Below are 25,666 nucleotides of genomic sequence, written 5' to 3'. Positions count from 1 at the left end.
AGAGAAATTTAAAGAATTTTTATTCCCTTTTTGAAAGATGGAGAGTATGCTGGAACCAGCCAAAAGAGGGTCACAGGAGCTGATTCTTAAATTGGCAAGTGTTACAAACAGAGACTGAAGTATTGTTTCAATTATTATCTAGACTTCAGAAAGTGATGGACAAAATGTTAATATGAAGGTTAAATTTAAAATTGCGTCCTATGAAAGTCTTTTTTGAAGAGTCAGTTTTTAAACATTTATGAGCACATCTCTAAGGAATATTATTACAGATATAGCAGTAGATTTTATAAATATTAATTTGCATTAGAAACAACTTTAAAAAAAGCAAAACTAAAAAAAGTTACAAGATACTAATAAAGGTCTCGCTTCTGGAATATACAGAAAACAGAGTCAAACTGATAAGAATACAAAAACAAAGAAGCAACTTAAAGCTGGTTATCGTCATTCAAGGCTCTTAGAAGTAAACAAATTTATCCTTACATATTTATCCCAGGAGTTAGTATTATAACCGAGAATCACTTACCCAGTAAAATCAAATATGATCTTTTAGGAGAAAATAAGGTTTGATAAAATAGAGGATTCCAAGTATTCCTGATGAAAACACAGGAACTGAATAAAAAATTTGTAATTTAAACACAGACCAAAGAGAAGTCTAAAAAGGTAAACATGGGATCTAAATCACAAAAGTTTGAATAAAGCTAAATTATTTACATTCCTATATTGGAATATAGAACATAATCTTATCATTGTAATAATTTGGGCTATGAACTATAATTTCAATAGGTAAGACTTGGACTGTCTCTGCAGTTGGGCTGGGAAATAAAGAATGATTGTTGTCATTCAGTCCCATCTGATTCTTCATGACTCTATGGACTGTACCTGCTCACAGGATTTTCTTGGAAGATCATAAGTATATCCAAATACATATACATAGAAATTTAGATTTTTAAATAGTAGCATATTTATACTAATTACATGTAAAGGCAATTTTTAACCATTAAATTATAATTTTTTAAATTCTAGATTCTTTCTCCTTATCTTCCTTCTTTCTCTCCTCTCTAAGATAGTAAGCAATTTGATATAGTGTATGTATGTGTTATCCTATAAAGCATATTTCCATATTAGGCATATTGTGAAGGAAGAGACCCTAAAGGGAAAAAAATATGGAAAAAGTAAAGAAAGGAAAAGTAATATGCTTCAATCCATATTCAGGCTCCATCAATTTTCTCTGGATATGGATTGTATCTTCCATCATGAGTCTGCATATATATATATATATATATATATATATATATATATATATACACATATATATATGTATATATATATAATTTCTAAAACCATCATCACTCTTAGGTATTTAGAAGAAATCTAGACATAAGGCACAGATGAAAGTTAATTCAGTTTCACAGAACTCTAAAAAAAAATTAAAAAGTGGTAAAGAAAGGTGTACTGGGAGTAGGGAAAGGGAAAGGAAGAATGGGGAAAAGATCTCACAAAAAAGAGGTACACAAGGAAGAGCTTTTACAGTGACAGCAGAAATAGGGCAATGGGCAAGGTAGGCAATAGTTGACCCTCACTATCATCAGAATTTGTTGAAAGAGGGAAGATATATAGACATCTATCTTATCCACAGGGGAAGTAGAAATAGAAAGAGATGAAAGGAGAGGGAAGGGTGATAAAAGGGAGGGCAGGGTAAGGGAAGTGGTGGTCAGAAACAAAACAGACTTTTGAAGAGGGACAGGGTAAAAAGGGACAACGAAAAATGCACAGTTTGCAATCATAACTGTGAATGTGAATAGGATAAACTTATTTGTAAAATATAAGCAGATGGCATAATGAATTAGAAACCAGAATCCAACAATGTTGTTCACAAGAGACACAAAACAGAAAGACACATACATAGAGTTAAAATTAAAAACTGGAGCAGAAGCTGAAGAAAAAAAGACTGAAGTAGAAAACATGATCTCTAACAAAGCAAGAAAGCAAAATCAAACTTAATTAAAAGAGATAATCAAGGAATCTACTCTTTGCTAAAACATACTTTTTAAAGCAAGTTTCTCTGATAAAGGCTTCATTTCTCAAATATACAGGGAATTGCATCAAATATATAGAAATAAGAGCCATTGTCAATCAATAAATGGATTAAGGATATAAACAGTTTTCAGAAGAAAAAATGAAAGCTATCTATAGTCAAATGCAAAAATCCTCTGAATGACTTTTGTAAATTAAAACAACTCTGAGATACTAACTCATACCAATTAGATTGACTAACATGACAGAAAAGGAAAATGACAAATGCTAGAGGGAACAGGGAAAAATAGAGATACTAATATACTATTGGTTGGAGTTGGGAACTAGTCCAAACATTATGAAGAACAATTTGGAATGATGGCCAAAGGGCTAGAAAACTGGTATACCTTTTGACCCAGTAATACCACTGCTAGGTCTATATCCCATAATGATCAAAGGAAAAGGAAAAGGACCAAGATGTACACAAATATTCATAGCAACTCTTTTTGTGGTGGCAAAGAATTGGAAATTGAGACGATACTCAACAACTGGAGGACTGGCTTACTAATGTGCTATACATCATGGTGAGGGAGATGGTTTCAGAAAAACCTTGGGAAAATTCTATGAACTGATGCAGAGTGAAGTGAGAAAAACCAAGGTATCACTCAAAATACCCAGGAACAGCAATATTGTAATAATGATCAAATATCAAAGACTTAGATTCTACCCATCAAAACAATGACTGAAGACAATCTGAAAGTCTCATGTTTTAAAATGCTATTCACCTCCAGAAAAAGAATGGGTGAACTCTTAGTATAAATAGAAATATCTTTTTTTTAATTTTTCTTTCTTTTATGCAATATGGATAATTTAAAAACATGTATTACAAGATTTCCCATGTGTAATTTATATGTGGGAGAGGACCTAAAGGGAAGGAAAGTATCAGAAACTCAAAAAGAACAATTTTTAATGTTAAAAATAATAATAAAATTTTAACCTTTTAAAAACAGGATGAATGCTACAGAGAGATAAAGGAGGAAAACAAAGAAAACCAAAGAAAAATGAAATGAATATTCAATTTCTCACTTTTGAATTATGAGCACTATGCTGTCCAATGCTAGTCCTAGCTAACTGCTATGACCCTAACCCTGTGAATAGGTTTTTTTTCTTCAAGTACTACTCTGGAATAAATCATTGGAGTGAAAAAAAGAAAAGAAAAAGGAAATATATCCAAGTAGAATAAAGGAGAAATCCTCTTGGAGAATACGGAATTTAATTAGATCTTGGAGGAATTTAACAAAAGGAGGGGATAATAAAAGCCTTCTAGTTATATAGAACAAAGATATGGGGGGGGGTAGGAAAGCAGAGTATGGAAAGAATACAGAGAAGAGTTCAGTTTGGTGCAGAGTTAATAATAGAGGCAATGGGATGTAGTGGATAGAGCACTGAATTCTTGCTTCTGAGTTCAAACCTTGTCTCAGACACTTCTGAACTGTGAACCTGGGCAAGTCACTAACCTTTTTGGAGGGGGGGGGGTTAGTTTCTTCAGCTATAAATGAGAAGCTGAATTCAATAGATGAACCTGCATCAAATCTGTGATCCTGGGATTTATCCTCCTAAGTAATGTGAATTAAACTGTATAGGGCCTTGAATGACCATCTCAAACATTTGATCTTTATTTAATAGGTAATAGGAGCCCATTCAGATTTTTAAGTAACATGAATATCCACAGGAATATGTCTAGAAACCATGTTCAGGAGACCCAAGATAAGCCCTATCTAGTCTTCTTTCTAGGCAATCAATTAGCTGCTTGTGTTGTCTGGAAAGATGGAAAGATGGAAAGAAGATTCTTACACCAACGGATATTTTTGTGTGCATTATTTGCATAATATACTGAAATTTACTTTAATTCATTGAGCTGACATTGTTCAAGCACCATTATATTCTTTTTTTTTTTACTTTACAGAATATAAAACCAGAGATTGTATTCCATTATTAGTGGATGATTACATGAAAAAGAAAATTGATGTAGATCCATTGGTAACCCATAAGCTGCCTTTCATCAAAATCAATGAAGGGTTTGAACTCCTCAGATCAGGAAAATGGTAAGAGTTTTGTTTGGTCATCTTCATATCTGACATTGACATGGGAGAAAAATTACAGTGAGAAGGAGGAATTCCTTTCACAGATTTTTGAGGAGTCTATGAGCAGACTTATGCCTTATTCAGAAGGTTTATTGAATGGTAGATTGGATGGAAAAGTGAATATTGATTGCTGCCTGCATTCCCTGGGTTCATATTCAGAAAAGAGCTTTTGTTTTGTCTTTTCTGGAATGTTGTGGGACTTTTTCATTCATACGTATATGAATGAAGGATAGGTAGGAGGTCAAGAAGAGGTGAGATGAAGTGTATCCCAGGTAAAGGGAATCTAAAAAGCAAAGGGTGGAATGTATTCAGAAAGTGAGAAGTAATTAAATTTGGTTGGAATTATAGGATACCTGATGGATGATGGTGGAAAAATATGTTTCAAAGAATAGATTAAAGTCAAACTTCAATAGGCATTGATTGTCAAACAAAACAGATTGAACTTTTATAGGGAAGTCCCCAAATATAAGAAAATAAAATAGTAATTTGTATTTCTTACCTTAACAAAAATATACTTCACTTTTTGGAAAGAACTATTACACTATTTTGAGAACTCTTTTTTTGCAAATCTCATGCAGTTCCATCTACTAATTATTCATACAAGCATTCATGAAAAGGCTTCCTTTTGTTTATGCATCTTGACCAAAATCATTTGACTTCAATATGACTAAATATTTGTTTTTCACTTCTCTATTTCAGCATTCGCTGTATCCTGTTGTTCTGAGATCCAATGGATGAAAGGGGAATGGAAATCCAAGGAGACATCCTTCTTTGCTAGAGTATCATCTTTTTGCAGCCTTCATATAGATCAGGACTGGGGTTGGAAATTTGTTACTTCCTGGAAGTTTAGGAAATGGAATAAACCATTTCTGAACATTATTCCATTAAAAGGTGGTTGCTTTAAATCTGTGCATAACGTTGACTCATAGCTTAAAAGAGAAAAAAAAAACGGGAATTTACTTCTTGATGAATTGGAATTTTCTTCTGTCCAATTATTTCAACAAAGGTTGATGCTCTCCTATAAAGAAAGAGTTCTACCAATTTAAAAGTACTAAGGTCCACCCTTAATGTAGAGTTATCTCATAGGGTCTACACTTGCATTTTCAGCTCTGGAATCATCTTAAGCTCAAAGCAAAACCTTGGCTCCTCACCCTTCTTCTGAGGAATAACAGCAATCTTATGTTCTCACTTCCTCAATTAAACTTCCTGTCCATCCAGATTCTGAGGACTTTCCTAAAAATGCAGTTAGCTGGTCCATCTCCCCACTCTTACCTATGGGAAGGAAACAGAGACCTCACCTCTCTTTCCCTGGCATAGAGGCAGAGGAGTTTCTATAAAGTCCTAGCCCAGTTACTCCCAGTAAAACAGCAGCAGTACCTCTGTTAGCACTTGAAAAAGCCATCTGGGACAACTTGTCCATCCACTACTCGCCTCTTCAGTTGATCTTTTCCTAGGGCCAGGGCTTAACTACCACCATGACATTCCAGCACCTTCCTTTATAAAGGCTTTCCCCTGTTCTCCCTATATTACTGGCTCAGTTCGCAGTTCAAACAATATCTTCTTCTAGAAGCTTCCCTCATTACCCTGTTTTCTAATGTGTAGTCCCCATCCCCATCAAGGTGCACTTATTATTCAGACACTTGATACTAACTGTGTGACATTGGACAAGTCACTTAACCCGGACTGCCTCACATCCAGGGCCATCTCCTGTCATCCTGATTCACATCTGACCACTGGACCCAGATGGAGAAGAAAGTGAGGCTGGTGACTTAGCACAGCTCCCCCCCTTACTCAAATCCAATTCATGTGCTTGTCATGTCATCTCCTCCCTGATGTCATGGTCTTCTTTGAGACTGAAGGACAAACACAATCACGTTTTAGCATTTCCATATCTTTGACTAGGTTGCACCCCAAAGTGAAATATAAGCACCTCGAGAGCTGAAATATTTCATTTCTACAATGTATATATTCATAAATAATGGTTGGTCGATTATTTTTAAAATAAAAATAAAACATCGAAGAATTCATGAGTTCAAAGGATTGTGGTGGAAGAGCCAACATGAAGACAACTTTGAACGTGCAAACCCGATTCCAATAGCTTGCTATATACCAGGTATGGGGTATGCAAAGATAAAAACATATCAATTCCTACCATATGGACAGACATAAGTAAATCAAAACTTATACAAAATAAAATAATTAGATAAAGGAGTATCATCTCTGAAGAATATCCCAAAACCAGAATCGTTTCAACAAACTAAATATTAAAATCATCGAGTCTATTGTATCTGTGAATAAAAATAACAGCAATAACAATAATAATTGCATTTCTACATCAATTAAGGCTTACAAAACACTTTACAAATATTTTCTCATTTTCTCCCCACAATAACTTTGGGAGTTGAGCAATCTCATTGGCTATCACTATCTCAGTACTATCGCCATGGTGGGTTTTATTTGAAAAGCAGACTTATTTTGACGACTAATTAAGTTACACACAAAGGACTGAGAAGAGAAGGGAGGAAGTCAGGCATCTGATTTCTCTAATAAAGATTTCATTTCCAAGTTATATAAGGCACTGATTCAAATTTGTACGAAAGAGTGATATTTCTATTGATAAGTGGTCCAAAGATATAAACAGGAAATTTTTTCATTTCTTTTTCCAACTATACGCAAAGACAAATTTCAACAATCACTTCTTTATAAGATTTTGAATTTCACACTTTTCTCCCCCATCTCTCCCCTCCCCTCTACTCCTAATAGAGAACAATCTAATATAGATTATCCATGTATAACTATCAAACAGGCAATTTTAAAGGACAGAAACATAAATCATATAAAAAATATATTAATAATCAGAGAAATTCAGCAGTCTCAGCCATGAAGCCAAGGCCACCAGCCCAGGCCCTGGGCCAGTGCTGAGCCGGGACTGCTGCAGGGCCCGGGCCCCGGCCCAGGAGAGCAGCACCAAGCCATGCAGGCCAAGCAGCAGCGCTTCCAGGAGCCCGAGGTCGGCTGCTGCGGAAAATACTTTCTATTCAGTTTCAACATTGTTTTCTGGCTTTTGGGGACTGTGCTGTTGATCATGGCCTGTGGGCCTTGGGGGGAGAAGGGTGTCCTTCACAACATCTCCTCACTTACCCACCTGAGTGGCCTGGATCCCATCTGGTTGGAGGTATCATATCTGTGCTGGGCTTTGCAGGCTGCATTGGGGCTCTTCGGGAGAACACCTTTTTACTCAAGTTTTTCACGGTGTTCTGGCCTTATCTTCATTCTGGAGGTGGCCACAGGAATCCTGGCCTTCGTCTTCATGGACTGGATTAGAGACCAACTCAATATCTTCATCAACAACAATGTCAAGACCTATCCGGATGATATCGACCTGCAAAACCTCATTGATTTTGCTCAGGAATATTTATCTTGCTGTGGAGTCCAAGGGCCCAGGGACTGGAACCTCAACATCTATATTAACTGCTCTGACTGGAACCTCAGCCATGCGCAGTATGGAGTGCCCTTCTCCTGCTGTGTCAAGGATCCTGTGAAGTAGGTTCTCAGTACCCAATGTGGCTATGATGTCCAGCTCAAACTGGAATTGGAACAACAGAGCTTCATCCATACAAAAGGCTGTGTGGGCCAGTTTGAAAAGTGGCTACAAGACAACCTGGTTGTGATGGCCGGGGTCTACATGGGCATTGCCATACTCCAGATCTTTGGCATTTGTTTGACCTAGAATCTTATGAGTGACATCAGTGTGGTGAAAGCCAATTGGTGATGGCAGAGAGGGTGACTCGGAGCCAACAGCATCCAGTCCTCAGAGGGTGGGCAGCCCTAGCCGGCACCACAGACGGTTATGCAGATGAACTCCAGGGGTGACTTTAGCAGGCCAACCTTGAGGAGCCCCCACTCAGCACCAGGCTCAATGGCCCTGGCACCCCTGAGTTATTGCAGTTGGGTGGGGCCAAAGGGAGGGTATTTATATTTCCATTACAGAGAACTGTACAGAGTGGAGATGGGTATGTGTCCATGCTGGGACAGCATTAAGTGGCACAGGTGCCTATTCCCTCCCCTGGGCATAGCTGTGAAGTCCAGAGATGATGTCAAGGACTTCTAGGGTGGCTGGTTGTCATGGAAACAGTCCATATAATGGGGGGGGATAATAAAAGGTTCTAAATCAAGTACTGGTTCCTGAGAATCCTGATAACAGAGACAGTATCATTCTCTGATGCTACCCAGACCGCAGTCCCTGGAGTGAGGTGGGGGAGGGCACGTGCTGGGGAAAAACTGGAGTGGGGAGGGGTTCTTCTGTTGCCCCCCACCAACCCCATGGAGACTAATAAACTGTCCTCACCCTCAAAAAAAAATAATCAGAGAAATTCAAATTAAAGAAACTCTGGGATTCGACTTACACACATACAATAATCAAAAATGGTAAATGCTGGAGTGGTTGCAAAAAACATACTTATTGTTTTAGCTTGCCCTTGATGGAAGAGCAAAAACATTAATGCAGCCATGCTAAAAAGCAATTTATAATTAGGTCTCAAAAGCTACCAAGCCATGCACATGTTTGTTGACTTAGCACAGCAATACTAGAGCACCACACCCAAGAAATGATTAAAGAAAGAACAAAAGGACTCATGTGTACAAAAAAAAATTACAGCAGCTTTTATTTTTGTAGTAGAAAAGAATCACAACCTAAGAAGGTTTTCATTAATTGGAGAATGACTGAAATAATTTTGGTATGTTAATGCAGCAGAATCCTATACTGCCATAAGAAATAATGAAAAGGGTGGTTTCAAAGAAGCCTGGGAATATTTGTGAAAACTGATACTGAATAAATTGAATAGAACTAGGATCATAAATTAAACAAGAAAAACAGTTTTGTAATGATAGACAATTCAGAAAGACTTAAGATCTCTGCTCAAAGCAACGATGTACACATTAACAGAAGAGTATGATGATCCTGCTACCCCCCCAGCCCCCCACCCCCAGGAGAAGAAATGGACTCAAAATACAGACTAAGGCATACATCAATGATAGAATTTAATTTGATTGACTATGCCTTCCAAGATTTTGGTATTTCTTTTATGTTTAATTGGAGGAAAGGTACAAAAAAGGGGAAATTAGCACTTATTTTTTCACTTGCATAAAAAAGAAAAGAGTATATAGGTAAAGAATAGGATTTAGGTGTCATGAATAAATAATGGGAGGAAATTGAAGAATTAGGGAGGGAGGGAGGATTTGCAATGACAAAGGAGAGAGGACTCAGAGTTTTATAAAACTGATTGAAATAAAATAAAAAAGTATAAAAATATTTGGTATTGTGAAATGAAATAATCCAAACTGAATTTATTAGTATATAAGTCAAATTTAAGAATTTTAATCCTGATCATGAAGACACTGGATTCCCCTACAAAAAAGGGTGGGGTATTGAAGGGGCTATAAAACACAAACAATTTTGTGGTGCACAGAAAGCACTCCTAAAGTAGAGAAATACTAACAGGTTAAGAGGAAAGGAAGAACTCAAATTCAAATAACTAAAGAAAATCTAAAAAGAAGATTCTTTATATCTGACAATGATGAATGCAAATTACAAAGAATTAGGGAAAATAAGGCAATTGTATTTTGCTTAAAAGTACCTATATCTATAAGAAAGGATCAGTATTAAATATCTACGTGCCTAATGCATAATTTGCCAAAATGGGTAAAAAAAGACCTCTTATTAAGAAGATAATCTGAAAAGAGAAATCCAATTCTCTAATAAACAAAACAAATAGCTGATGAGACCCCTGAGAGATTAAGAATAAAGATAAACATTCATTAAATACCCTTTGCAGGTCTACAAGAGGTACATATAAAAACAAAGAAAATCCCTGCTCTCAAGGAGCTCACAGTCTAAGGGTAAAAACATGGTAACACCAATGTCTAAACAAGTCATAAACTGGATGAATTAGAGATGAACAACAGGTTTTCCTGTAGAAGGTGGAATTTTAGCTGAGACTTGAATGAAACCAGGAACTTCAGGAGGTGGGGTAAAGAGGCAGAGCATGACAGGGATGGTAGACAAGACAGTGAAATTGCCTTTAATCAGGAGATGAGGCCAGTGTCACTGGATCAAAGAGAATGGGTGGTAAGGAGTGAGAGGTAAGATGTAAAAAAAAGGCTGGAAAGCTAGGAGAGGGCAGGTTGTGAAGAGATTTGTATTTGATCCTGGAGGTGATCAGTGTCAGAATATTAAAGGGTTAAAAATGTGGCAAAGAATACAGTGAAGAAGGAGCAGGGAACACTTGAAATTAAGAAATAAGGGCGGGCAAACCTTTCAGTAGAAGGGAGCATCACATAAGCCTTCTTCTGCAGTGTCTCTGGAAAGGATATTGTGCTTGTATGCGGCTCAAAGGGAGCTACAACAGATACTTCTTGTTTCTTCTCCTTCTACTCTTCTCCAAATGAGACTGCAAGGAGGTGAAGCAGGAATTGAGACTAGGGGTAAGCACTCCGCACTCCTCAAAGAGAGAGGATAGAAGCTAGAAGTCCATCTAGCGGTTCCCTTAAATATTGTTTGTCCAGAGAATATGATTGAGTTACATCTAACTTTTAGTTGCTATGCAATGGGGGATTAGAGGCATTAGAAACCAATGTTCATAGTCAAGAATTAATCTCCTCCCCATAGAATTCTAACTTCACAACAAATACACTAAATGGAGAGCAAATAAACTCGAGTCAAATCTTAGCAAAAACGAAATTCAAAAAATAGGAGACTATACCAGACAATAGAGAAGGAAGGCATTCTCCCATTGGGAGTGAAACAACTAGTTCAACCAAGAGAGAGTTCTGTATCTCATCCAAGGGAAAAATCTACCTGAAGTCCCTAGAGTATAAGCTAGAAATGGAAATATGTATGGAGACTATTTCCTTTTGTCATATCTTCCCAGAGCAATCTGAAGTGTGGTTGACCTCTTCTGTGTTGTCTCTTAAAGCTGTACACTATGCTCACTGAAGCCTCTCAATGGAGAATCCCCAAAGGTGAACTGGTAATATATGAATGTAATGAAATAATATTATTCTATAAGAAATGGAGAGTAGGCAGCTTTCAAAAATACCTAGAAAAACGTAGATGAACTGATACCGAGTGAAGTGAGCAGAGGCAGAACAGTTTACCCAGAAACATCAATACTGTGTGATGATCAACTACGATAGACTTAGCTCTTCTCAACAATGGAGTGATCAAAGATAATTCTCAGACCTATGTTGGAAAATGCCATCCACGTTGAGAGAAAGAACTACGCAATCTGAATGCAGATCGAAACATACTATCTTCACTTTTTAATTTTAATTTAATCTTAATTCCTTCTCAGAATTTCCCCTATTTCTTTTTTCATAGCATGAGCAATATGGAAATGTGTATAACATGAATGTATTTGTATAAGCTATATCAGATTATTTACTGGCCTGGGACAGTGTGAGAGATGGATTGGAGGGAGAAAAGTTTACGAAAATGAATGTTGGAAATTATCGCTACATTTCATTGAAAAACAATAAATAAACCTAAAAATGAAGGCTTAAAAAAACTATCTTGATGGGGGGGCTAGGTGGCACAGTGGATAGAGCACCGGCCCTGGAGTCAGGAGGACCTGGGTTCAAATCCGGTCTCAGACACTTAATAATTACCTAGCCGTGTGGCCTTGGGCAAGCCACTTAACCCCGTCTGCCTTGCAAAAACCTAAAAAAAAAAGAAAAACTAACTTGACATGTAATCGGAAAAATAAAGAAATAAATAAAAATAAACTAGGCCAGTATCCACAGCTTCAGAGAAGTGTTTCTGTCCTCACATCCCAATGATGATGAAGGAAATTTCAATATTATTAGCCACATTATACAAATGAAGGATAAAATGTTCAGAATGCTTGCTGAGAGTAGCTAACTACAAATATTAAAATTTGAATTTGAATTTACATCTTCTGTCTTCAAATCTCATTCTCATTTATTTGCATTGAGGTATAATTAATTCATAGAAAATTTTATGCATCTAGAGTTTTTATCTGTATATTCACCAGATATTCAGGACAACTGGATAGCTGACTGAACTAACCAGTTGTGCCACTGTATAACACATACATTGTGTGCCATTGTGCCATTTAGGAGTTAGAGCTCCCTTACATAAGGTTCCCCAGACTCTCCCTTAATCTTACATACAGGAGTATCTCTGATGCTAATTGCAGGGTAGAAGGGAGATTTGGGGGTGATAAGAGTTGTTTAAAGTTTCATATCAAGGTGAGTCAGGATTTCTCCATCAAATATTCAAAAAGATGAACTGACCAAAGCCTCCCCACCCCCAGAAACCATCAGAGGACACCCTTCCAGGACAGCTCAAATTGAGTAGTTGAGGTAAAGGAATAAGGGAGTGGATGAAAAGAATGGTGTACATAGTAAAATAGCTAAAGAGGGATCATCCATGATAACCGAGTACCTCAGTTGAGAATAGGGAGGATTGTGCTGAACAGATGGATCATAGGAAAAATTGAAAATTAGCCAGAGTGGAATGGACTATTTCCAGCTTTCTGAGGAGAGAATTAGAGAAATGAACAGACCGGATTTCTCAGACACACAGCAGCATCCTACAGCCTAGTTCTTGGGGAGAAGACTATGAATCAGGGCCTATTCTCTTAGTCATCTCTTCATTTTTCAATCTGGTTTAATAAATTAGAAGATATGTTTTTTAAAAGAAAGACCTTTCCAGGGTTGGAAAGAAATAATTGCAAATATTGTAATTGACCTAAAAACATTTGCACAAACAAAATTAATGCGTTTTGGATAAGGTGGGAGGCAGTCTACTGGGGAAAATTCCTGAATAACATTTATAAATCATTGGATACAGATACACACATAACTGAAAATATAAGGCCAAAAGTCATTATCAGATAAATGTTATGAAAGAATATGAACTGTTTTCAAAAGACTAAAAACTATTAACAAACTTATGAAAGAATTCTCTAAACAGCTAATCATAAGGGAAATGCACATTGAAACAGCTGTGATGTTTCACATCATACCAGAAAATTGGCAAAGATGACAAGAAAACAAGAATAGTCAGTGTTGGAGGAACTGCAGTTCTATAGTTTTTAGTAAAACAAATAAATTGGCTAAAAAGTCCTCACCGTTTGACCTAAAGTTTCAATTGCTAAGTAATAAAAGTCACAGGCAAAAAGGAAAGTTCCGTATACACAAAATATTTAGAACAGCAACTTTTTTTCTGTTAAAAACAAAGAGAATACCCATTCATTGGTAAATGACTAAATAAATTATGGTGCATGAATCGTCCTATAATTTTAAGGTAAGAAATAATAAAAATGATGACTACAGAAAAGCATGGACTTACAAATATTGGTGTAAAATAAAGTGAAACCAGAAAAACAATATACATAATGACTATAAACAAAATAAATGGAAACAACCATAAAACATATAAAACCAAATGTTGCAGAATTATAAAGTTTGGCCCAAAGAAAAGTTCTAGGAACACAGCTGACCTCTATTCAGAGATAAGGGTCAATGGGCATAGAATATTTCACATAAATCCATTTTTTATGCACTAATTAGTTTTACTGGTTTTTTTTTTATTCTCTTTCCCTTTTCAGTAAAAGTCTTTGTTATAATCAGTATTTCTCTGGAAAGGATATAGGGCAGAAATAGACTATGCAAAAAAATACCTCCCAAAAGTCTATATTAAAAAAGAATCTAAATTCCTTGAGAATAGAAGTTGCATTTATAATTGTATCCCTAGCCCTTATCATGACACTCAGAAAATACTGTTTAATAAATATTTTTCTATTCTTTCATTTTCCTTCCTCATTATATTCATTATTTATCCCATCTTACATCATATCTAGAATTATAAGAGACCACCAATAACCTAACCCTCTTATTTTACAATATGAAAACTGAGACATGGAGCTGTTTCCTAAAAGCATACAAATACTGGATGCAAATGTGGGATATGAACAAAGGAACTTGACTCCAGAACCAGTGCTCTTTCCAAAAAATATCTCTATGGTCTATCAAACATAGCTCTCCTCATTTTCTTTTTCTTTCTCTATTAGCATTCTCCCTTTTACTCCATCTCACTCTTCAAGCTAGAAAATTCCTCCCATATCCCTCCCTCTTCCTCTCCTCCTTTCTTAGTACCTCTTCTATCATTCCTTTCATTCCTCTCTCAACTCCTCCACTTTTGATTTTCTCCTTTAATGAAGATGCAATTATGCAATAGATTAGTAAAGAGAATGATTTCCCCTCAGTAAGACAGAAGATTTCCACATTTGAGGTAGAAGAATGAAGCAAGCAAAATTTTCTGTGGAAACTACTGCCAAGATAAATAGCTTATATCTAGAAATTTATTTTAATATGTCAGTTCTATAGATTAAGTGAACAGAGAAGTGTGTTGTCTCACCATAAAGAATTTTATCCGGTCTCAGACACTTAATAATGACCTAGCTGTGTGGCCTTGGGCTAGCCACTTAACCTCGTTTGCCTTGCAAAAACCTAAAAAAAAAAAAAAAAAAAGAATTTTATATAGAATCATAGTAAATTACTCTTATATGTAAGAATGATTTTTTAGGCATTGATATATTGCTGATCATTTTTGTGAGTCAGATTATTATTAATGTGTATTTTATTGTAATTAAAGCTCTTGTGATTTAGGGGACCCCCTTTGAAAAATTTTTAATGTTTTTAAATTTAATTATCTCTAATTTGCAATATCATGGAAGGTTATTAAGAAGGCTAGAATTAGGTGACTTCTTCCAGTTCTTCCAGTGACTTTCCTTCCAGTTCTCTAAATCTATAGTAGAAATGTGCAGATCTGCATTAGTATAGGGAATTTAATAGGCATAAGTAAGTTTGATAATAAGTTGGGGAGACAGCTAGGAGGCACAGTGGCTAGAGCATCAGCCCTAGAGCCAAGAGGACCCGAGTTCAAATGTGACCTCTGATACTTAATAATTGCCTAGCTGTGTGACCTTGGGCAAGTCACTTAACCCCATTGTCTTAAATTAAAATTCAAAAAAATAATAAGTTAGGGAACACTCATTGTTAGAAGAAAATGAGACCCTAAGTAAAGAAAGGATTGCAAATAATCCTGCCCCTGGATAAAGGGAAGAGAATATAAAACTGAACATTTTTAGGGGTATGACTTTTTCCAAATGAAAAATAGCATCTATTTTTTTGTGATTATCCTATGATGATGTATTCCCATCTTCTCAGTTTTTGGAATGAATTAAAAACTAGCAAACATTCTGCAAAAGTCTGGACTCCAGGTTCTCAAATCTGCTCCCTTGAATGAACACTTAACCAAGAAAGAATTCGTATTCATTTAGCACATTATACTTAATTTTTGTTTTGTTTTGGGTTTGTTGTTTTTTTAGATTTTTGCAAGGCAATGGGGTTAAGTGGCTTGCCCAAGGCCACACAGCTAGGTAATTACCTAGTGTCTGAGACTGGATTTGAACCCAGGTACTCCTGACTTCAGAGCTGGTGGTCTATCCACTGCACCACCTAGCCGCCCCTACATTATACTTAATTAACAAAGTCATTTTTTAGCATATTGTTTCTTTGAGGCATTCAATAATCCTGTTGTGAGGCAAGGGAACAGGGATTAGGATTCCCATTTCACTGAAGGAATAAGCCTGATTGCTCTCCAGAAAGGTTGGATGAATTCACAGCTCCACCAACAATGCATTAGTGTCCCAGATCTCCCACAACCCTTCCAACATTGATCATTGTCCTTTCTGGTCATATTGGCCAGTCTGAGAGGTGTGAGGTGGTACCTCAGAGACGTTTTAATTTGCATTTCCCTAATAATTAGTGATTTAGAGCAATTTTTCATATGATTATGAATTGTTTTGATTTCCTCATCTGTAAATTGTCTTTGCATATCCTTTGACCATTTGTCTATTGGGGAACAGTTTGTCTTTTTTTTAAAAAACTTTGACTCAGTTCTCTGTATATTTTAGAGATGAGTCCTCTGTCAGAAACGCTAGTCGTAAAAATTGTTTCCCTTTTTGCTGCATCTGTTGTGAGCATCAAAGAAGAGAATACTCGTAAAGCACTTAGCTCAGTTCTTGAAACAAAGTTGGCACTTCATAACTACTTGTTATATTCTTTTAGATCATAATTTTTACATTTCTCCAAAATTTGGGAAAACACCCCAAATTTGAAACAAACTAGCACACTATTAGTAAAAGGCATGTCAAACGTAATTCCAACTTATTTCAAGAAATGGTGCTATTTTATCAATTTTACAGGTTATTCTATGCAGGGCAGCCATTGCCTGGACAAGTAATGCTCCCTTGTCTATTGAGGAGGTGGAAGCTGATCCACCAAAGACTGGAGAAGTTCGAATCAAGGTAAAGTTGTTTCTTCTGATATCTCCTAATGATTAAAAATCCCATTGGAATCCATCTCAGGAAATGAACAGAGGTAATAGTCTCGTATCTGTGTATTTTATTTTCCATCATTCAAAAGGTAATGCCTTTAAACTTTAAACTTTATTCTCTTTAGAACAACTCCCTTGAAATCCTCTCTCTGCAACCAACTGTTCTTTTTCATTTAACAGTATTGGATTCAGCATTCTTTCAGCCAATCTGGAGTTATGGCCCCCAACATATGCAGAGCATAAAGCTAAAGAGGTATAATACGCAATCCAATCTAAATCTAAAAATTTTATTAAGCACCTCTATGTGCAAAAGCACTAGGGAAGACAAAAAGTCCTTTAAAAATATAAAAGTCTATGCCCTTATACAACTTTCACTCTACTGGGAACATGTACATACATAAGTAAATACGGGATAATGTCAGGAGGGAAGGACATGTGAGGTGTGCAACAGCCATGAAGGTAAGGAGAAACTTCCCATAGAAGGGGACACCTGAAGGAAGGGGAAAGTCTGAAAAGCTAGAGTGGTGGCAAATTGTAAAGAGCTCCAAATCTGACGTCCATTCTCTGAAATAAATTCCATACAGCTTTATTATAATATCTTGAGCTGTACCATGATCATCATCATTAATTACAGTTCTTTGGGAGAAGAAAACAGTGACAATGAAAAAATATGAAAGATGAATCTCAAAGATTATCAGATTGATCATTTACTCTCACAGACATATCTATTTGCTTTACAATTAATGAATACTTCATTAAATAATCTCTTGCTTCCCCCAAAGTGGTGAGACAAAATGATAAACAGCAATACTTATCACCAAGCGATACAATACTCTGCAAAAAATATGCATTTATTTTCCCAGTAAGATTTGTTAGTACAATTTTTCTAGAAACTAGATTTCAAAGCATAACTGTACAGTACAAAGGACAGAGTGTCAGGCTTGGAGACAGAGAGATTTATCATCCTTAGTTCAAATCTGGTCTCAGACACTAACTAGTTGTGTGACCCTGAGCAAGTCACTTAATGCTGTTTACCTCAGTTTCCTCATCCATAAAAAGAACTGGAAAAGAAAATGACAAACCACTCCAGTATCTCTGCCAAGAAAACCCTAAATAGGGTCATGAACAGTTTGACGTGACTAAAAAGTAACTGAACAACCAACAAGGTCAAGGTTTCTGTTCATTAAACTTGCTCCTTGCTCATGAGAGACAATTGAAGGGACAGCAGTCTTGAAGTCAGAAAGGCCAGGTTCAAGACCAACTCGTTTTTTAGGTTTTCACAAGGCAATGGGGTTAAGTGGCTTGCCCAAGGCCACACAGCTAGGTCATTATTAAGTGTCTGAGGCTGGATTTGAACCCAGGCACTCCTGACTCCGGGGCCGGTGCTCTATCCACTGCACTACCTAGCCCCTCAAGACCAACTCTTAAGACAATTTGACTGTGACCCTGGGTAAATCATTTAATTCCAGGCAACTGTCCTCGACTATAAGTTGTAGAAAAGATATTAACCTGCATTGGCAGTACTTTCACCAACCTGTAGTCTACTATACCAATGAAATCATAGAACTATTCCCTGCCTTAAACTTGTTGTTTAATCATTTAATCATTAATCATTTAATCATTTTGCATCAACCAAGATAGAATAGATAGTAAAGAAATCATAGCTTGTGAGTGAATGGTAATGAATGCTGACTGGGGGGAACCAGATGTGGAGTTGAGTGAATTCTGACTAGCAAGAGTTAAATAGACATTTGAATATCTGGAAATCAATTTCTAGGACTTATTTTTTCCTTCCAGCAAAGCAGAGTTCCTTAACCTGGGACTGGTAAAAGTATATTTTTCAGTTGGTCCGTGAACTTGATCAGGGGAAAAAAAAAATTACATCTTTATTTTCCCTAAACTTTAACTAAAATTTAGCAATTTGTTCAATTATTTTAAAACATTATTCTGAGACATGATTCTTAGTCTTCACCAGATTGCCAAAAGTGGGGTTTAAGATTTTTAAAAATGTTAAGAAGCCCTGATTTAAGGGGTGATACAATAATTATCATTATTAAATAATTAAAAGAGATTTCAAGGTCAGTTTCTCACAAAGGTAATACATGTTCCACTTTCTGGTACACTTCAGCAGATGAATAAGAGCAATTATCCTTCTGAGTTCTCCCTCCAAAGGTATAGGTTATAAACCATCTGGGTCTTCTTGTCCTATGCATCTTACCAGTCTCCTCCCATAAATCCTCCACCAACTTTGCCAATCTTGTATTATGTCCACTATTTTGCACCTCACCTATGATTCACTAGTTGCTAAATGGTGCTGTAGAAACAATGAGGGGCAGCTGGGTGATGCACTGCATAGAACACCAACCCTGGAATTAGGAGGTCCTGAGTTCAAATGCAGCCTCAGATACTTAATAATTACCTAGCTGTGAGACCTTGGGCAAGTCACTTAACCCCATTGACTTGCAAAAAAAAAAAATGAAAATGCTCCATGTTCCACCACAAATGTGTGCTAGCTAATCTCAACCAAAACCTCACTACAGTAAGGCTAGTTAAGTCTTCTTATCACAGTGACTATTCCAAACCATTTCATGGCTATTCAAACTTCCTGTCCTCTCAGCTGAGAATCTTGTCTCCTATTGCAGTGAAAAATCCAAAGCCATTTGCTGAAAGTTCTCTTCTTCTTCCTGCCTTCTTATCTAACAACACTTGGATGCTTTCTCCTAACATCTCCTCCTTAGTCCTCATCTCTCATGAAAAAGCAACCCTTTTCTTGCCAATGGACCCTTACCCCCATTGCAATCTATCTTCAGTAGATTGACCCCATCTCTAATATCCTCATTCTTTCACTAATCATTATCAATCTCTCAACTATTGACTACAAACATGTCCACATTTCTCTGATTCTTAAAAAAAACTCACTGGGGGGGGGGGGTGCAGCTAGATGGCACAAGGGGTAGCTAGGTGGTATGGTGGATAGAGCAGTGGCTCTGGAGTGAGAAGAACCTGAGTTCAAATCTGATTTCAGACACTCAATGATTACTTAACCCACTGCCTTGTCAAAAAAATAAAAACCTTCACCGGTCCTATTAATCCCACTGTGTATGGTCCCAAATCTTTCCCCCTTTTATACATAAATTCCATGGGGAAAAGATATTTACATTCCTATTATAGCAGCTGTATCAGTAGCAGCTAAGATATTCTTTTGGAGCTTCCCAGCTATCTGAGCTATTTAAGTATTTTTACCAATTACCTGAAGTCATAAATGGCACATGTATCAGATTTTCAGATACTACAATACTAGGAGTGATAAATAACACATTGAATGACATAATGAGGATACTAAAAGATCTGGATAAGCTGGAACAATGAGCTTCAATTCTAATTTTTTTTAATTTAGTAGGGATAAATCTGTTATAATTGAGTTTAAAAAAAACAATTTCAAAAGTATAAGCTGAAGGAAGCAAAGCAGGAAAGTAATTTGTCTGAAAAGATTCGGGTGTTTCAACTGATTCAAACAATATGATATGGCAATTGTAAAATCTTTTCCAATCTTAGATCCAACAGAATGCCCAGGACTCAGAACGAGAGCTGAGAGTGCCTGCTCTGGTCTGGTCCTTTTGGAGTAATCTGTTTTGAGTGGCTTACCTCAAGAATGGCACTACTAACTTGAACAGCAATGGGGAGGAGAATGTGCATTTTAAAAGCCCTTGAGCTCGCACTATGTCCTTGAGGATCATGGGAAGAATTTTAGCCTGGAGAAGAAAGGGTTTGAGAAGAATGGCAGTATAGCTGATAGCAGGTATTTGAAGCAATTTTCCATGAAAGAGAAATTATACTCGTTCATTTTGTCTCCTAATTGTATGCTCTAGCTGACAATAAAAGATAAGCAGATTTGTGGGGTTCCATGAGGCAATTTGAGGCATTACCGCAACACAAGATTTTCTTGGATTGTCAATCATTCTTTGAGTATTTATCCGATTTCTACTTTGAGGTCAGGTAGGGCACTAGATGATGCCCTGGATAGATCACCAGGTCAAGAGTCAGGAAGACCTGAATTCAAATCCAATCTCAGATACTTACTAGTTGTATGACCCTGGGCAAGTCACTTAAAGCTCTTTACCTCAGTTTCCTCATCTGTAAAATGATGATATTTGTCCTTCATTCTCGAAGATCATTACACCAGGGAGGCAATGCCATGACAAGCACATGAATTAGATTTTGGCCGGGGACGGGGAGGTACTATGTCATGAGCCTCACTTTCTCCTCCAGATCCATCAGGGTTCAGTGGTCAGAAATGCATCAGGATGACTGGAGATGGTCCTGGATATGAGGCAATCGGAGTTAAATGACTTACCCAAGACCACACAGTTAGTAAGCGGCAAGTCTCCTAACTCCAAGGTCAATCCTCTATCCACTGCACCATCTTGCTGTCTGCTGGAACATGAACTGGAGAAGGAAATGGCAAACCACTGCAGGTTCTTTGCCAAGAAAACCCCAATAGGATTACAAAGAGTCAAGCAGGTCTGAACAATAACAAGACTAGGGTGGAGTGTGTAAACCTGTTTTTTCAATCATAATATGCATTAGATTAGATCTGCTGTTCAAGTTAAGAACCAAGGAACTGGAGGAAAATAAAGGAAATTCACTAGAATTAGAAGAGAATGTGGGAAATTATCAAATTGTAGTTTGCTGGGTGCTTTTAGAACTACATGCTCTCTCAGCCTTCCTTGCTCATGCCTCAATCAAAGTAGAAAACTACTTTCTGGGTTTAACTGGGTCATATAAGGAACACAAGGAAAACTAATTGGATGTTAATGACAATATAATTTGTAATGCAAAAGGGAGCAGTGGAACCATCCAACCTGGAGGTCCTAAAACAGTTACATCTTTTGATGTTTTATCCTCACCTATAAAGGACTTAAGATAGGTTTAATATAATTTTCCATAGTTCCATAAGTATGCAAATTATAGATAGGTAGATAGATAGATGTACATATGTGTGCAAATAGCCAGAAATATCTATTCAATCTCATCTATTCAAATCTCCTTGGAAAAATTGAAAAGATGAAATAGTGTGATTCTAGATTGGAATAAACCCTATCCCAAACACAATCACTAAATTGCTCATATTGAATTTAAATCTTGTAATCCACCTTTCTTACACCAAATATTAAAGAAGAAAGGCAACCAAAAAGACTGAAGAACAGGGACCCGAATGGGAATCCTGCCAATAATCGATTAACTGTACAAAAACGCTCAGAGCTTCCTTTTCCTTACTTGCAAAACCAAGGACACTAAATAATGGCACTAAAGTCATCACAAAATTGTTGTAAGGTAAATGCTCAGGAAACAATAAAACACTTTTGTGGGACAGCTAGGTTTCATAGTGGCTAGAGCACCAGCCCTGGAGTCAGGAGGACCTGAGTTCAAATTTGACCTCAGACACTTAATAATGACCTAGCTGTGTGATCTTGGGCAAGTCACTTAACCCCATTGCCTTGCAAAAACTAAAAAAAACAAAAAACACTCTTGTAATGTTGATTACTATTTATCTTTTACCCTCTCCAAATGCAAAAGTCTATGAATTCAATTCTCTGGAATCCCTTGTGTTTTATTTGTTTGTTTAATTTTGGAAGCAATTGAAGTTAAATGACTTACCCAGTGTCAATTATCTGAGGCCAAATTTGAACTCCAGTCCTCTTGACTCCAGGTTCAGTGCTCTATCTACTATACCAGCTGCCCCAGATTCCCAAGTTTTACAAATACAAACATTCTGATATACACAGAATAAGGGAATTATATATATATATATATATATATATATATATATATATATGAGAAACTTTGAACTTCCATTGTTACAAGGGTTTTTTTTAAGTATATTACCCAAGGGATGGCTAGGTGCCAGAGTGGATAAAGCACCGGCCCTGGAGTCAGGAGAACCTGGGTTCAAATCTGGTCTCAGACATTTAATAATTACCTAGCTGTGTGGCCTTGGGCAAGCCACTTAACCCCAATTGCCTTGCAAAAAAAAAAAACTAAAAAAAAGGTATATTACCCAAGAATGCTATACAAGGTTTCATTGATCTTCTAATATTAGAGGAAGAAAATAGTCTACTGTGTTTGACATCATTTAATTTTCATGCAGGTTATATCTTCAGGGATCTGTGCTACAGATAATCACATTGTAGAAGGAACATTCAAAGCACCTTTACCTGCAATTTTGGGACATGAAGGAGCTGGGGTAGTAGAAAGCATTGGAGAAGGTGTGAGCAGTGTGAAACCAGTTGAGAATGGAGCTCAAAATGGTGTTGGATGTCAAAAGCTTCTCTTTTCCACCTCTGTACAAAAATGATCAAATTCTCTACAACAAGGAAGGAAATATTGAAGCAGATTAACACGCATGTATATGTGTATGTAAGTATGTATGTATGTATATATGTGTGTATGGATATGAATATGGAGATGGAGATGATGGAGATGGAGATGGAGATGGAGATGGAGATGGAGATGGAGATGGAGATGGAGATGGAGATGGAGATGGAGATGGAGATGGAGATGGAGATGAGATGGAGATGGAGTTGGAGATGGATAGTAAGATTTGGATCTGAAGCATTTTAACAACATTATTAGATTGCAACGTCTTAGCTTTGCTCTCATACTCAAAAAACATTTTTTGACCAGTAGTACTAAGCTGAATGCAATTTCTCTAGATGCAAAGTCTGTGACTCTTAGAAAAAAGAACCTGGTAAAAATGAGAGGTGGTGAGGAATGGAGGAAACTGAGGCAGACCATTTTAAATTGGCCTTAGATTTGAATCATAAAGTTGGAAGATGGCCCCCAAATCATAGAAGTTTTTGCATTTCCCCTTCCTGGAAGTCTTGGCAAGACTCTGGACAGTCAGTGGAGAGAGTGCTAGCCTTATGATCAGGAAGACCTGAATTCAAACCCAGTTTCAGACACAGATTGTATGACTGAGAAGTCGCTTAACCTTTGACTGCTTCAGTGTCCTTAATTGTAGGAATAATAATAATAATAATAATAGACCAGGGTTGGTGTGAAAATCAAGTAAGACAATAATTGTCAGTACCTGCCACATTGTAAGCACTGAGTGAATCTCTGTCGCCTTCCCTTTCCCCGTGGCCCAGAGAAGGAAATCAGTTGAGACTCAACTGATATTAAAGTGACAAAGGTAAAATCTTCAAAAGGCAGACAACAGAAACAAGAGAGAAGCGGAGGCTCTGAGCAGAACTGTGATCTCGTATGCATGACGACATGCTTACGGCCACCCTGACCAGTCAACCCCTGAAATCCACCTTCAGAAGACACCAAAATAAAGTTTGCCAGCCCCAATTGGCATTCTGAAATATCCTAACACTCTGTTGAACTTTGCCTTTAATATTTAGTAACTGTTATACCTCCGCCCTGCTCCTTAATGTTTAGGAGTCAATGTTTTGTTTTTTATCATCTCTGTCAAATCTCAGGGTTCAGGTTCTCTTTTCAATGACTTCTCCCCTTCTTCATACATCCCTGTAGTAAACCATTTATTTGCTCTGGGTTGGAATAAGAATTTTCCCTAATCATAGTGGTCCAGCTTGACTGGATATGATCCATATTTAGACTTTCACTTAGTATGGTTATATAACCAAGGCTGGACATATAAATCCTTATTTGGGCCTGGAAATACCTTATATAAGTTTTTAATACTTGCTGATCCTTATGTGAGTCTCAGATTTGGTATGATGCCAGCTTTGTTCTAGTTCCCTATAACTGTCCGGGTTGGGGGGTAGACCTTGCAGACCCCACATTTCGAGATTGTTTTCAGAGTGGGCTGAATGAATAGTAGACCTTGCGGGGGGAATGGACAAGTGGACAGCAGGAGACGTAGCCTAGGAACTTGGGAGATTCAGTAAATGGGCTATGCAGACAGATTTTTGCATGGACTTGATGTTGCAGCCTTCCACTGCCAAGGCTGTACAATAAAAGGTATAAATTCTTCCAAGCCTCCTCAGCCTTCCTTTGGTCTCTCCAAATAAAAATCTGCAGAGCAATGAGGATGGTATTTGAAACAATCTACTCCCCTCATTTAGAAAAGGACTTACTATAGGGATGGTCGTAGCAGAATTGATCTGACTTACATTTGACTGTAGAAGTTTTAACAGGATTGATTTGATTTACAATTGACTCAAGTTGGCAGGATTTGCTATACATTACAATTTACTGTACAATCTTCTGTCCCACATCAAAGCCAAGAAGGTCAATTCTGCTCCAAATAGAGTGGCTTTCACTCACAAATCAAACCCAGGAGCCTGCACTACTATAAGGCCAGAACTCAGACTGCTCAGTTGTTCTCTCTTTTAAAGGCAACACCAGCCCTCCTGAAAAGAAGAGAAGGTACAGTATTAAGAAAAAGATACTGGTCAGTAGCAGCATATGTTGCACCCAGGTCAAGAAAGATGAGATTTAAGGACCAACCACTGAATTTGGCTAGTAAGGGAGCAATTCAAAACAAAAAAGGTTCAGTGAAATGATAACTTTGGGAATCATACTGCAAGGGATTGAAAAGGGAGTATTAGAGAGGGGAAATCAGGGGAAATGTAAGCAACTTGTGAGTTTATCTGTAGAGGAGAAGAAAGTTAAAGAAAAATGTTTGAAGGGATGGTAAAGTCAAAATGGTGGAGATCTAGGCATGTTTAGTAGGGAATAAGCCAGTTGATGAGAAAAGACTGAAGATTGTAGAGTGAAGGCCTAGGAGTGATTTTAAGGAAAATTATTTGGAGGACTCAGGACTGAATAAAATGAAAAGTATGAAGAGAGGAGTTATAAGATCACCTCAATTTTTTAATGTTTTAATTGTCTTTTTTCTAAATTTTAATGTCAATAAACACAAATATTTTGATACATATCTAAGAATAAAAAAGAGTAAGACAATAAACATCTACCATATATCGTTTTTTGGTTTTGTTTTTCTTTACGTTTTTGGAAGGCAAATGGGGTTAAAGTGGCTTGCCCAAGGCCACACAGCTAGGTCATTATTAAGTGTCTGATATATGTAGTTTTTAAAAGTTTATTAGCAAGTAAGAGA

At 37.0% G+C, this 25,666-nt stretch overlaps 1 protein-coding gene, 1 long non-coding RNA gene and 1 pseudogene across 2 annotated transcripts in view; 2 read left to right on the top strand and 1 right to left on the bottom strand.

Annotated features, from left to right (window-relative positions):
• Window positions 1-5,172, top strand: part of LOC141517249 (alcohol dehydrogenase 1-like) — a 23,679-nt gene extending 18,507 nt beyond the window's left edge. Inside the window, exons 8-9 of the mRNA XM_074228086.1 lie at window positions 3,980-4,118; window positions 4,857-5,172. Of these exons, the coding sequence (XP_074084187.1) occupies window positions 3,980-4,118; window positions 4,857-4,881 (164 nt within the window). The 3' untranslated portion in view covers window positions 4,882-5,172. The remainder of the gene's footprint in view (window positions 1-3,979; window positions 4,119-4,856) is intronic.
• LOC141517252 (uncharacterized) overlaps window positions 1-22,312 on the bottom strand; it is a 27,299-nt gene extending 4,987 nt beyond the window's left edge. The window contains exons 1-2 of the long non-coding RNA XR_012476814.1: window positions 20,936-22,312; window positions 14,599-14,690 (exon numbers count right to left, since the gene is read on the bottom strand). This is a non-coding gene — a long non-coding RNA (uncharacterized LOC141517252). The remainder of the gene's footprint in view (window positions 1-14,598; window positions 14,691-20,935) is intronic.
• Window positions 7,132-8,036, top strand: LOC141517250 (tetraspanin-17 pseudogene; annotated as a pseudogene).
• Window positions 22,313-25,666: the final 3,354 nt, after the last annotated feature.

This window comes from Macrotis lagotis, chromosome 3 (genome assembly GCF_037893015.1).
Source record: "Macrotis lagotis isolate mMagLag1 chromosome 3, bilby.v1.9.chrom.fasta, whole genome shotgun sequence".
NCBI classification, from domain to species: Eukaryota; Metazoa; Chordata; class Mammalia; order Peramelemorphia; family Peramelidae; genus Macrotis; species Macrotis lagotis.
Note: the sequence above shows the minus strand (reverse complement) of the source record. Positions and strands in the feature narration are given on the sequence as shown.